Source organism: Oncorhynchus clarkii, unplaced genomic scaffold (genome assembly GCF_045791955.1).
Source record: "Oncorhynchus clarkii lewisi isolate Uvic-CL-2024 unplaced genomic scaffold, UVic_Ocla_1.0 unplaced_contig_10316_pilon_pilon, whole genome shotgun sequence".
Classification (NCBI taxonomy): Eukaryota; Metazoa; Chordata; class Actinopteri; order Salmoniformes; family Salmonidae; genus Oncorhynchus; species Oncorhynchus clarkii.
The window spans coordinates 450-15,000 of record NW_027259013.1 but is presented as its reverse complement, the minus strand read 5'-3'; the positions used below and the strand labels follow the sequence as shown (position 1 = coordinate 15,000).

Sequence of the window (14,551 nt, the reverse complement as noted above, 5' to 3'; positions counted from 1 at the left end):
AAAATGGGTCAATGCAGATAGTCCGGGTAGCTATTTGGTTTAATATTTAACTAACTATTTATCAGTCTTATGGCTCGGAGGGTAGAAGCTGTTCAGGGTCCTGTTGGTTTTCAGACTTGGTGCATCGGTAGCGCTTGCAGTCAGGTAGCAGAGAGACTACGACTTGGGTGGCTGGAGTCTATGACACATTTTTAGGGCCTCATCAATGAAGCCGGTGACTGATGTGGTAAAACTCCTCAATGCCATTGGATGAATCCCGGGACATGTTACACTCTGTGCTGGAGAAACAGTCCTGTAGCTTAGCATCCTCTATATTGAGCGCGTCACTGGTACTTCCTGTTTGAGTCATGTTTGCCAAATGGAGGGTGAGCTTTGTGTGCATTTCTGTATGTGGAGTAAAAGGTGATCTAGAGTTTTACATGCTGGTAGAAAGGTAGTAAAAACACTTTACTTCCTGCATTAAAATCCCCGGCCACTAGGAGCGCCAAGTCTGAATTAACAATTTCCTGTTTGCTTATGGGCCAATTTTTTTACCGTTATTTAACTAGGCAAGTCAGTGGAAACAGGCTCATTCTTATTTACAATGACAGCCTAGGAACAGTGGGTTAACTGCCTAGGAACAGTGGGTTAACTGGCTAGGAACAGTGGGGTTAACTGCCTAGGAACAGTGGGGTTAACTGCCTAGGAACAGTGGGTTAACTGCCTATGAACAGTGGGGTTAACTGACTAGGAACAGTGGGTTAACTGCCTAGGAACAGTGGGGTTAACTGCCTAGGAACAGTGGGTTAACTGCCTATGAACAGTGGGGTTAACTGACTAGGAACAGTGGGTTAATTGCCTTGGAACAGTGGGGTTAACTGCCTAGGAACAGTGGGGTTAACTGCCTAGGAACAGTGGGTTAACTGGCTAGGAACAGTGGGGTTAACTGCCTAGGAACAGTGGGGTTAACTGCCTAGGAACAGTGGGTTAACTGCCTATGAACAGTGGGGTTAACTGACTAGGAACAGTGGGTTAACTGCCTAGGAACAGTGGGGTTAACTGCCTAGGAACAGTGGGTTAACTGCCTATGAACAGTGGGGTTAACTGACTAGGAACAGTGGGTTAACTGCCTAGGAACAGTGGGGTTAACTGCCTAGGAACAGTGGGGTTAACTGCCTAGGAACAGTGGGTTAACTGCCTAGGAACAGTGGGGTTAACTGCCTAGGAACAGTGGGGTTAACTGCCTAGGAACAGTGGGGTTAACTGCCTAGGAACAGTGGGGTTAACTGACTAGGAACAGTGGGTTAACTGCCTAGGAACAGTGGGGTTAACTGCCTAGGAACAGTGGGTTAACTGCCTAGGAACAGTGGGTTAACTGCCTAGGAACAGTGGGGTTAACTGCCTAGGAACAGTGGGTTAACTGGCTAGGAACAGTGGGGTTAACTGGCTAGGAACAGTGGGGTTAACTGCCTAGGAACAGTGGGGTTAACTGCCTAGGAACAGTGGGGTTAACTGCCTAGGAACAGTGGGGTTAGCTGCCTAGGAACAGTGGGTTAACTGGTCTAGGAACAGTGGGGTTAACTGCCTAGGAACAGTGGGGTTAACTGCCTAGGAACAGTGGGTTAACTGGTCTAGGAACAGTGGGGTTAACTGCCTTGTTCAGGGGCAGAACAACAGATGTTTTACCTTGTCAGCTCAGGGACTCGATCTAGCAACCTTTCAGTTACTGGCCCAATGCTCTAACCACTAGGCTACCTGCCTCTAACCACTAGGCTACCTGCCTCTAACCACTAGGCCACCTGCCTCTAACCACTAGGCTACCTGCCTCTAACCACTAGGCCACCTGCCTCTAACCACTAGGCTACCTGCCTCTAACCACTAGGCCACCTATACAGCTGGTTGAGTGCGGTCTTAGTGCCAGCATCAGTTAGTGGTGGTAAATAGACAGCCCCCATTAAAATATAGATGAAAACTCTGTCTGTAAATAGTATGGTCTGCAGCTTATCATGAGGTACTCTACCTCGGGTGAGCAGAAACTCAAGACTTCCTTAATATTAAAGAACCAGCTGTTGTTAACAGAGAGACACACCCCTCCCCCCTTTAGCTTACCCCCAGCTACCGTTTGGGTCCTGCCGATGCATAGAAAAACCAGCTAGATGGACACTGAGTGTACAAAACATCAGGAACACCTGCTCTTTCCATGACATCGACTGACCAGGTGAATCCAGGTGAAAGCTATGATTCCCTATAGAATCATAGATAGATGTCACAAATCCACTTCAGTCAGTGTAGATGAAGGGGAGGAGACAGGTTAAATAAGGATTTTTAAGCCTTGAGACAATTGATAAATGGATTGTGTATGTGTGCCATTCAGAGGGTGAATGGGCAAGATACAAGATGTAAGTGCCTTTGAACAGGGATGGAAGTAGGTGCCAGGTGCACCCATTTGAGTGTGTCAAGAATTGCAACGATGCTGGGTTTTTTTTCACGCTCAACAGTTTCCCCTGTGTTTCAAGAATGGTCCTACACCCACTGGACATCCAGACAACTTGGAAAAGGAAGAGACTGCGTAAGAGAGGCCGACATGCGGGGCACCCTGACGAAACTACCACCTTTCCCCTCCGGTTTTATTGGCGAACGTTCAATCACTGGAGAATAAACTGGACCAGCTCCACATCGAAGGTTAGCGATCGCTGTCCTGATGTCCTGAAACTCTTTCTGGTCGTAGGAATCGACGGTGGAAACAGTATGTCAAAGGAAGTTCAAGATCAGTTCAAAACAAAAAAACAAGAAAGCAGAACTGGTCAGGAGCGAGTAAAACGGCAGCTGTCCATTGCAGCGTCATACCACCTAACGGCCATGTGTGAAGCTTCTGTAACAGTTCAGGATGGGGGGGGGGGAGTCACCGTGCCTCTCCACTAGAGCAGAGACTCTGTCATGGGGGCTGTTCAGAGAGATTGTTTAATGCCTAATATCAAACCTGGGAGTTGTGTGCTGCTTGCTACCTGCAGCAGGTACAGGTGTTCTCACTGTTGTTATGGGACAGGACATGGCCTGATGAAGAGGAGCATCTAGCAGGTGGGACTGAGATGTTTAGACACAGAGGGCTTGAAGTGTGTGTGTGTGTGTGTGTGTGTGTGTGTGTGTGTGTGTGTGTGTGTGTGTGTGTGTGTGTGTGTGTGTGTGTGTGTGTGTGTGTGTGTGTGTGTGTGTGTGTGTGTGGGGGTGGGTGGGTGTTACAGTAATATTCGTTGTAGGCTATCATTAATCCTCATTGGAGACAGATTAGTAGAATCATGAATCACTATTATTTGCTTGTTTCCACTGGGCCGCTGCTGTTTCCACTGGGCAGCTGCTGTTTCCACTGGGCCTTCTCTGTTTCCACTGGGCAGCTGCTGTTTCCACTGGGCCTCCTCTGTTTCCACTGGGCCTCATCTGTTTCCACTGGGCCACCGCTGTTTCCACTGGGCAGCTACTGTTTCCACTGGGCCTCCTCTGTTTCCACTGGGCCACCGCTGTTTCCACTGGGCCGCTGCTGTTTCCACTGGGCCGCTGCTGTTTCCACTGGGCCTCCTCTGTTTCCACTGGGCCTCCTCTGTTTCCACTGGGCAGCTGCTGTTTCCACTGGGCCTCCTCTGTTTCCACTGGGCCTCCTCTGTTTCCACTGGGCCACTGCTATTTCCTCTGGGCCACCGCTGTTTCCACTGGGCAGCTACTGTTTCCACTGGGCAGCTACTGTTTCCACTGGGCAGCTACTGTTTCCACTGTGCAGCTACTGTTTCCACTGGGAAGCTACTGTTTCCACTGGGCCTCCTCTGTTTCCACTGGGCAGCTACTGTTTCCACTGGGCCGTTGCTGTTTCCAAAGGACAGCTACTGTTTTCACTGGGCCTCTTCTGTTTCCACTGGGCAGCTGCTGTTTCCACTGGGCAGCTACTGTTTCCACTGGGCCCCCTCTGTTTCCTCTGGGCAGCTACTGTTTCCACTGGGCCTCCTCTGTTTCCTCTGGGCAGCTACTGTTTCCACTGGGCCTCCTCTGTTTCCTCTGGGCAGCTGCTGTTTCCACTGGGCCTCCTCTGTTTCCTCTGGGCCTCCTCTGTTTCCACTGGACCTCCTCTGTTTCCACTGGGCAGCTGCTGTTTCCACTGGGCCGGCACTGTTTCCACTGGGCCGCAGCTGTTTCCACTGGGCCGCTGCTATTTCCAAACGGCGCCATATTCCCAACATAGTGCACTACTTTTGACCAGAGCCCCATAGGCCCTTGTCAAAAGTAGTGCACTAAATAGGGAATAGGGTGCCATTTGGGACAAAGACCTAGTGCTCCACCACATAAGATGGCATTATAATTAGTTATACATAGTTATATATAGTTATCTAGTTATACATAGTTATATATAGTTATCTAATTATACATAGTTATATATAGTTATCTAGTTATACATAGTTATATATAGTTATCTAGTTATACATAGTTAGATAGTTATATATAGTTATCTGGTTATACATAGTTATATATAGTTATATATAGTTATATATAGTTATATAGTTATCTGGTTATATATAGTTACAGTGCCTTGCGAAAGTATTCGGCCCCCTTGAACTTTGCGACCTTTTGCCACATTTCAGGCTTCAAACATAAAGATACAGTAATAAAGATATCAAACATAAAGATATTACACTTCATGATTGTGTCCCACTTGTTGTTGATTCTTCACAAAAAAATACAGTTTTATATCTTTATGTTTGAAGCCTGAAATGTGGCAAAAGGTTGCAAAGTTCAAGGGGGCCGAATACTTTCGCAAGGCACTGTAGTTATCTGGTTATATATAGTTATATAGTTATCTAGTTATACATAGTTATATATAGTTATATATAGTTATATAGTTATCTAGTTATACATAGTTATACATAGTTATATATAGTTATATATAGTTATATATAGTTATATACAGTGCCTTGCAAAAGTATTCGGCCCCCTTGAACTTTGCGACCTTTTGCCACATTTCAGGCTTCAAACATGAAGATATAAAACTGTATTTTTTTGTGAAGAATCAACAACAAGTGGGACACAATCATGAAGTGGAACGACATTTATTGGATATTTCAAACTTTTTTAACAAATCAAAAACTGAAAAATTGGGCGTGCAAAATTATTCAGCCCCCTTAAGTTAATACTTTGTAGCGCCACCTTTTGCTGCGATTACAGCTGTAAGTCACTTGGGGTATGTCTCTATCAGTTTTGCACATCGAGAGACTGAAATTTTTTCCCATTCCTCCTTGCAAAACAGCTCGAGCTCAGTGAGGTTGGATGGAGAGCATTTGTACAGTTATATAAACACTAAGTTGACTGTGCCTTTAAACAGCTTGGACAATTCCAGAAAAATATGTCATGGCTTTAGAAGCTTCTGGGAGGCTAATTGACATAATTTGAGTCAATTGGAGGAGTACCTGTGGATGTATTTCAAGACCTACCTTCAAACTCAGTGCCTCTTTGCTTGACATCATGGGAAAATCAAAATCAATTGGTCAAGACCTCAGAAAACAATTGTAGACCTCCACAAGTCTGGTTCATCCTTGGGAGCAATTTCCAAACGCCTGAAGGTACCACGTTCATCTGTACAAACAATAGTACATAAGTATAAACACCATGGGACCATGTAGCCGTCATACCGCTCAGGAAGGAGACGCGTTCTGTCTCCTAGAGATGAACGTACTGCGAAAAGTGCAAATCAATCCCAGAACAACAGCAAAGGACCTTGTGAAGATGCTGGAGGAAATAGGTACAAAGGTATCTATATCCACAGTAAAACGAGTCCTATATCGACATTACCTGGAAGGCCACTCAGCAAGGAAGAAGCCACTGCTCCAGAACCTCCATAAGAAAGCCAGACTACGGTTTGCAACTGCACATGGGGACAAAGATTGTACTTTTTGGAGAAATGTCCTCTGGTCTGATGAAACAAAAATAGAAGTTTGGCCATAATGACCACCGTTATGTTTGGAGGAAAAGGGGGAGGCTTGCAAACTGAAGAACACCATCTCAACTGTGAAGCACGGGGGTAGCAGCGTCATGTTGTAGGGTTGCTTTGCTGCAGGAGGGACTGGTGCACATCACAAAATAGATGGCATCATCAGGAGGCAGGAAAATTATGTGGATATATTGAAGCAACATCTCAAGACATCAGTCAGGAAGTTAAAGCTTGGTCGCAAATGGGTCTTCCAAATGGACAATGACCCCAAGCATACTTCCAAAGTTGTGGCAAAATGGCTTAAGGACAACAAAGTCAAGGTATTGGAGTGGCCATCACAAAGCCTTGACCTCAATCCTGCAGAAAATGTGTGGGCAGAACTGAAAAAGCGTGTGCGAGCAAGGAGGCCTACAAACCCGACTCAGTTACACCAGCTCTGTCAGGAGGAATGGGCCAATATTCACCCACCTTATTGTGGGAAGCTTGTGGAAAGCTACCCGAAACGTTTGACCCAAGTTAAACAATTTAAAGGCAATGGTACCAAATACTAATTGAGTGCATGTAAACTTCTGACCCACTGGGAATGTGATGAAAGAAATAAAAGCTGAAATAAATCATTCTCGCTACTATTATTCTGACATTTCACATTCTTAAAATAAAGTGTTGATCCTAACTGACATAAAACAGGGAATTTTCACTAGGATTAAATGTCAGGAATAGTGAAAAACTGAGTTTAAATGTATTTGGCTAAGGTATATGTAAACTTCAACTGTATATAGTTATCTAGTTATATATAGTTATATAGTTATGTAGTTATAGTTGTTTTTAGTTATATAATTATACATAGTTATATATAGTTATCTAATTATACATAGTTAGATAGTTAAATATAGTTATCTAGTTATATATATTTATCTAATTATACATAGTTAGATAGTTATATATAGTTATCTAGTTATATAGTTGGTAACTATATACGTAGTTGTAGAATCAAAAAAGGTTATTAAATATAAATATGATAACTTGGAGTGAAACATGCCTAACTGGAAATATAAATATGATAACTTGGAGTGAAACATGCCTAACTGGAAATATAAATATGATAACTTGGAGTGAAACATGCCTAACTGGAAATATAAATATGATAACTTGGAGTGAAACATGCCTAACTGGAAATATAAATATGATAACTTGGAGTGAAACATGCCTAACTGGAAATATAAATATGATAACTTGGAGTGAAACATGCCTAACTGGAAATATAAATATGATAACTTGGAGTGAAACATGCCTAACTGGAAATATAAATATGATAACTTGGAGTGAAACATGCCTAACTGGAAATATAAATATGATAACTTGGAGTGAAACATGCCTAACTGGAAATATAAATATGATAACTTGGAGTGAAACATGCCTAACTGGAAATATAAATATGATAACTTGGAGTGAAACATGCCTAACTGGAAATACAAATATGCAATGACTATAATACACGCGTACTGTATCTTACCTTCCCAAATGGCACCCTATTCCTTCATAGTGCACTACTTCTGACCCGATCCCTATTGGACCTGGTTAAAAGTAGTGCACTACACAGGAAATAGGGTGCCATTTTGGGAGGACTCCTATATACCCACGCACCTGACACAGAGTGGAAGGAAAGAAAACAATATTTCCAGTAGGTCAGGTGTTCTCTTCATTTGCATAACCACCAGGAAGTTACAGTAAGTTAACCATTTAGACGTCGTACCGACCTTCCTTCACGGGTAGTTCTGGGGATTTACCTTCATGAGACATTTCGTGGACTCCTCGTGAAATGGCATCTAATTTATTGTCTGTCTAGTATAGCCTGCTGTATTGTACAGTAAATGCGCGTTTGCAGATTAGAGAGAGTTTTTCTTTGTTTCAATCGTGACGTGTGCGCTACATGTATGATTCCCAATGACAATTGGAAATGTGTTGTTGTTTTTGAGCTTGTGAAAATGATTCGCGGAAGGAAAGCTACTTGCTTTTGACTAAACGAAAATGAAGTTACTTCTCACGGTGGGATTGTTGTTGGCGTTTGTCTCTACTTCATCAAGTCTACGGATTTTGGAATGGCCCACACTAAACTGTACTCAAGAGGTAAATGACGACTGACTTTTAAAAATGTATTCGGCAAAAGAGTCAAACCCTCTCAGTGCATTGCGTCAGTACATCCGGCGGTGATTGGGAGTCCCGTAGTGCGGCGCACAATGGTCCCAGAGTCGTCCGGGTTTGTCCGGGGTAGGACGTTATTGTAAATAAGAATTTGTTCTTAATTAACTGACTTTCTTAGTTAAATAAAAGTTACAGAAAATATTAAAACATGTAATTGCCGTATCTATAATCCGTCCATCAGGCTGACTTGAATTATGCCTCAGGCTACTAATTTACTTGATCATAATAAGATAAATATCTTATCAAAAGAGACGACTACTCATTCTATCATTCTTTGAAATTGTCATATTAACAAAAAATACCACTAATCTCAGCAAGTACATTTATTTGTAAATCATTTAAAACGATTAAAGGACAAATGCAGCTGTTTAAAATAATAATAATCTAATTTACAGCCTTGTGATGTCACTGGGCAGGCCTTGTGATGTCACTGGGCAGGCCTTGTGATGTCACTGGGCAGGCCTTGTGATGTCACTGGGCAGGCCTTGTGATGTCACTGGGCAGGCCTTGTGATGTCACTGGGCAGGCCTTGTGATGTCACTGGGCAGGCCTTGTGATGTCACTGGGCAGGCCTTGTGATGTCACTGGGCAGGCCTTGTGATGTCACTGGGCAGGCCTTGTGATGTCACCGGGCAGGCCTTGTGATGTCACTGGGCAGGCCTTGTGATGTCACTGGGCAGGCCTTGTGATGTCACCGGGCAGGCCTTGTGATGTCACTGGGCAGGCCTTGTGATGTCACCGTGCAGGCCTTCTGATGTCACTGGGCAGGCCTTGTGATGTCACTGGGCAGGCCTTGTGATGTCACCGTGCAGGCCTTCTGATGTCACTGGGCAGGCCTTGTGATGTCACTGGGCAGGCCTTGTGATGTCACTGGGCACTGGGCAGGCCTTGTGATGTCACTGGGCAGGCCAACATTTCCAGTGGTCTTTTATGAACTAGTTTACCACCTGGCAGGCCAAAAGTCCATCCCGCTAAAACAGGCAGCCATTTCAGGAAGGCTTTTCAAACAGCTCTTTACACTAAACGAGCATTATCAACATTTTCACAATTTCACAATATTATTCCAACCTCATAGTGTGGAAATATATCTAAAACAGAGAAAAGTCAGGTTTGCGCCAGACTTAACAGAAATATACGATTAGTCCCATCGTACATTCTAAGTTGTTGTTGTTTCTTGTTCTATGGTTTTCATTTGCTCATGTGCCTGTGTGCATTCCTCTTTTTGTGCAGGGTTTGAGATGCGAAGCCAACGTCAGTGAGTAGTATCTCTAAACGTACTGTAGACTGTTACTATTGGTCCACACAGTGTTTTACATTGTGTGGTTATTGTGTTCAGACCAGCTGGGATCACGGTTGCCTGATTCCTTTATGATGTGATAGTCGATCACTTCCTTCGTCAATAAGTGTAATAAAGATGGAAAACATTTCTGTTCAAAGCAGACATATTGGATTAAAATGCCCTCCGCTCCTCCTCCCCTCCCATCTCCTCCCCTCTCCCCCCTCCCCTCCCATCTCCTCCCCTCTCCCCCCCTCCCCTCCCATCTCCTCCCCTCTCCCCCCTCCCCTCCCATCTCCTCTTCTCTCCTTCCCTCCCCTCTCCCCTCTCCCCCCCTCCACTCCCATCTCCATCCTCCCCTCCCCTCCCATCTCCTCCCCTCTCCTCCCTCCCCTCCCATCTCCTCTTCTCTCCTTCCCTCCCCTCTCCCCCCCTCCCCTCCCATCTCCTCCCCTCTCCCCCCTCCCCTCCCATCTCCTCTTCTCTCCTTCCCTCCCCTCTCCCCCCTCCACTCCCATCTCCACCCCTCCCCTCCCATCTCCACCCCTCCCCTCCCATCTCCTCCCCTCTCCCCCCCTCCACACCCATCCCATCCCCTCCCATCTCCTCCCCTCCCCTCTCCTCCCCTCCCCTCCACTCCCATCTCCTCTTCTCTCCCCCCCTCCACTCCCATCTCCACCCCTTCCCTCCCATCTCCTCGTCTCTCCTTCCCTCCCCTCTCCCCCCTCCACTCCCATCTCCACCCCTCCCCTCCCATCTCCTCCCCTCTCCCCCCCTCCACACCCATCCCCTCCCCTCCCATCTCCTCCCCTCCCCTCTCCTCCCCTCCCCTCCCCTCCCATCCCCTCTTCTCTCCCCCCCTCCACTCCCATCTCCACCCCTCCCCTCCCATCTCCTCGTCTCTCCTCTCCTCCCCTCTCCCCCCCTCCCCTCCCATCTCCTCCCCTCTCCCCCATCTCCTCCCCTCCCATCTCCTCCCATCTCCTATTCTCTCCTTCCCTCCCCTCCCATCTCCTCCCCTCCCATCTCCTCTTCTCTCCTTCCCTCCACTCCCATCTCCTCCCCTCCCATCTCCACCCCTCCTCTCCCCTCCCCTCCCATCCCCTCATCTCCCCTCCCATCTCCTCCCCTCCCATCTCCACCCCTCCCCTCCCATCTCCTCTTCTCTCCTTCCCTCCCCTCTCCCCCCCTCCCATCTCCACCCCTCTCCCCTCCCCTCCCATCTCCACCCCTCTCTCTCTCCCCTCCCCTCCCCTCCATAGATAACTGCCTGGATCCTGGGTGGTTGAAGCCTTGGCGCTACACTCCTAGCAGCCCAGTGAACCTAGAGGTGGAGCTGGACACTAGAAAAGATGAGGAGGGACACCTGGTGCCTGTTTTAGTGGCCCGATGGAAAGCTCAGGATGACGGTGGGTTGACTGGCCACTATCACAATGTGACATGACCTTGCCTCCCTATTAAAGCTCACTAAGCCATAGGGTGCTGTTTGTTACATGTGTTATAAGTGGAGAGGAGCACTAGAAGTATATTAGCACTTTGTGACTTTTACGTTTCTCCTTCACCTTCTTCTTCACCTTCTTCTCCTTCACCGTCTTCTTCTTATCATTCACCTTCTTCTTCACCTTCTTCTTCTCCTCCTTCTTTACCTTCTTCTTCTCCTTCTTCTTCACCTTCTCCTTCTTCTTCTTCTCCTTCACCTTCTTATCCTTCACCTTCTTCTCCTTCTGGAATTCACCTTCACCTTCTTCTTCTCCTCCTTCTTTACCTTCTTCTTGACCTTCTTATTCTTATTCTTCACCTTCTTCTTCACCTTCTTCTCCTGCACCTTCTTCTTATTCTTCACCTTCTTCTTCTTCACCATCTTCTTCACCTTCTTCTTCTCCTTCACCTTCTTCTTCACCTTCTTCTTCACCTTCTTCTTCTTATCCACCTTCTTCTTCACCTTCTTCTCCTCCTTCTTTACCTTCTTCTTCACCTTCTTCTTCACCTTCTTCTTCATCTACTTCTTCACCTTCTTCTTCTCCTTCACCTTCATCTTCTTCTTCACCTTCTTCTTCACCTTCTTCTTCATCTACTTCTTCACCTTCTTCTTCTCCTTCACCTTCATCTTCTCCTTCACCTTCATCTTCTTCTTCACCTTCTTCTTCACCTTCTTCTTCATCTACTTCTTCACCTTCTTCTTCTCCTTCACCTTCATCTTCTTCTTCACCTTCTTCTTCACCTTCTTCTTCACCTTCTTCTTCACCTTCTTCTTCACCTTCTTCTTCTCCTTCACCTTCATCTTCTTCTTCACCTTCTTCTTCACCTTCTTCTTCATCTACTTCTTCACCTTCTTCTTCTCCTTCACCTTCATCTTCTCCTTCACCTTCATCTTCTTCTTCACCTTCTTCTTCACCTTCTTCTTCATCTACTTCTTCACCTTCTTCTTCTCCTTCACCTTCATCTTCTCCTTCACCTTCTTCTTCACCTTCTTCTTATCCTTCACCTTCTTCTTCTTATCCTTCACCTTCTTCTTCATCTACTTCTCCTTCACCTTCTTCTCCACCTTCATCTTCTTCTCCTCCTTCTTCTTCTCATCAGGAAGCATTAGTTCCCTGAAAGGAACAGAGCTTCATGTTTTGAAGGAAGCCACAAACCAGAATCTGTGTGTTCGGTATGAATTCTTCGACAAGATGTCCATGCGTAACCCAGCATATGAAAAGGTAGGCGTCATTACAAGTGATCCATTTAACGGTAAATATCCATTCTCACGTGACTCACCCTAGTAAACAGACTATCTATTTTCTCTCAGTGGTCTTTCTCCCTGGATCGAGTGGTGGTTGAACCCGGCCTGTCATACGTTGTCTCAGTCTCCAACCTCCCCAAACCCAACCTGAAACACTCTGGTTACAACATCGATAAACATATCACTGTGCCCGGTGAGAACCGTACATTTTGGTGAGATTAGTAAAACACAGTGTAGAGACTTTGTACAGTAGTCTACTGTCTGTTCCTACTGCACATCGGATTGGCATCAACAGCTTTTCATTCAATACCTGATGTTATTTAACCTTAGATTGTAAAGATCCCAAGATTCAGAGGAGCAAGGTGTGTTTGGAGAGCGGTGAGTGGCCAATCACATTACTGTTATATTATATGAGTGACCAATCACATTACTGTTATATTATATGAAGTGGTGATTGACCAATCACATTACTGTTATATTATATGAAGTGGTGATTGACCAAGCACATTACTGTTATATTATATGAAGTGGTGATTGACCAATCACATTACTGTTATATTATATGAGTGACCAATCACATTACTGTAATATTATATGAAGTGGTGAGTGACCAATCACATTACTGTTATATTATGTGAAGTGGTGAGTGACCAATCACATTACTGTTATATTATATGAAGTGGTGAGTGACCAATCACATTACTGTTATATTATATGAAGTGGTGAGTGACCAATCACATTACTGTTATATTATGTGAAGTGGTGATTGACCAATCACATTACTGTTATATTATATGAAGTGGTGATTGACCAATCACATTACTGTTATATTATATGAGTGACCAATCACATTACTGTAATATTATATGAAGTGGTGAGTGACCAATCACATTACTGTTATATTATGTGAAGTGGTGATTGGTCAGTGGTTGTAATTAACATCTCGTTAAATAAATATCTCAAGTCATACAGGTATAATGTGCATAGTGTATTATGACCGGTTCTTGACTTGGACTGAAACAGGTGCCAGTCCTCATTTTGGGTGCCAGTCCTGTTTATACTTAGTTGCAGGAACTCCTCAGTACTTTTATATAAATAAATAAAATAAATAGACAATAATAATAAAATCTAATATTCTATAAGAGGTGTACGAACACAAGTAGTAGAACATTCCAGTAGTAGAACATTCCAGTAGTAGAACGTTCCAGTAGAAGAACGTTCCAGTAGTAGAACGTTCCAGTAGTAGAATGTTCCAGTAGTAGAACATTCCAGTAGTAGAATGTTCCAGTAGTACACATATGTCAGAGTCAAGGCCCGCGGGCCACATCCGGCCCGCAAGAAGGTTTTTTACGGCCCCTGGGATGATCTTGATTTATTATTAGAACCGGCCCGCAGCAAGCCGGCAGCCCGCAGATCTTTTACACGCACCAATACTACATTTCCCACAATGCAAAGGTGACGCACCGAGCAGTAGGCTGCTTCATTTCAATATTTATTGGCACAGCAGTCGTCAGCATCACAGTAAAATTAACTTTCAGATACCCATCAAAAATGGCAAAACGGAAGGTGGATACTGAGAACCGGGGGTTTCAAACAAGGTGGGAGTCGGAGTATATGTTCACGAAGGTAGCTGGAAAACCTGTGTGTCTTCTGTGTGGAGAAAGTGTGGCGGTACTGAAAGAGTATAATCTGAGACGACATTATGAAACGAAACACGCGGACAAAAACAAGAATATGGACATGGAACAAAGGCTACAAAAGGCAGAGGAATTAAAACGAGGCCTCAAATCTCGACAGGCTCTGTTCAAAAAAGCCAAATCACAAGGCCAGGCTGCTGTCAAGGCCAGTTTTATTTTGGCAGAAGAGATCGCTAAATCAGCCCGGCCATTTACGGAGGGGGATTTCATCAAAAACTGCATGATTAAAGTTTGTGACGAAGTTTGCCCAGAAAAAAGGCAACTCTTTTTAAATGTGAGTCTGAGCAGAAACACCATTGCCGAGAGAGTAGACCAGTTGTCCATCAATCTAAAAGAGCAGCTTGTGAAAAAGGGAAAAGATTTTATTGCATATTCCTTGGCTGTGGATGAGAGCACCGACATTTCTGACATTGCCCAGTTGTCAATTTTCATCCGCGGAGTGGACTCCAACCTAAGCGTGACAGAGGAGTTTTTGGCTTTACGTCCTATGCATGGCACAACTACGGGGCATGATTTGTATGAAGAGGTGTCAAGATGTGTAAATGAGATGGAGCTGCCTTGGGAAAAACTCGTGGGTTTGACAACCGACGGAGCACCTGCGATGTGTGGACACAGGAGCGGACTGGTGGCGAAGATACGGGAAAAGATGCAAGAGGAAAACGCGACAGGTGAGCTGACAGCTTATCATTGTATCATACACCAGG

The 14,551-nt window shown here is 45.0% G+C and overlaps 1 protein-coding gene across 1 annotated transcript; it reads left to right on the top strand.

Annotated features, from left to right (window-relative positions):
- Positions 1–7,732: 7,732 nt before the first annotated feature.
- Positions 7,733–12,528, top strand: LOC139399419 (interleukin-17 receptor A-like; the record flags this gene model as incomplete). The annotated part of the gene is made up of 5 exons (XM_071144827.1): positions 7,733–8,074; positions 10,688–10,834; positions 12,006–12,127; positions 12,217–12,343; positions 12,481–12,528. Coding segments are annotated over exons 1-5 (472 nt in total), but the record flags the coding sequence as incomplete, so codon positions are not given.
- Positions 12,529–14,551: the final 2,023 nt, after the last annotated feature.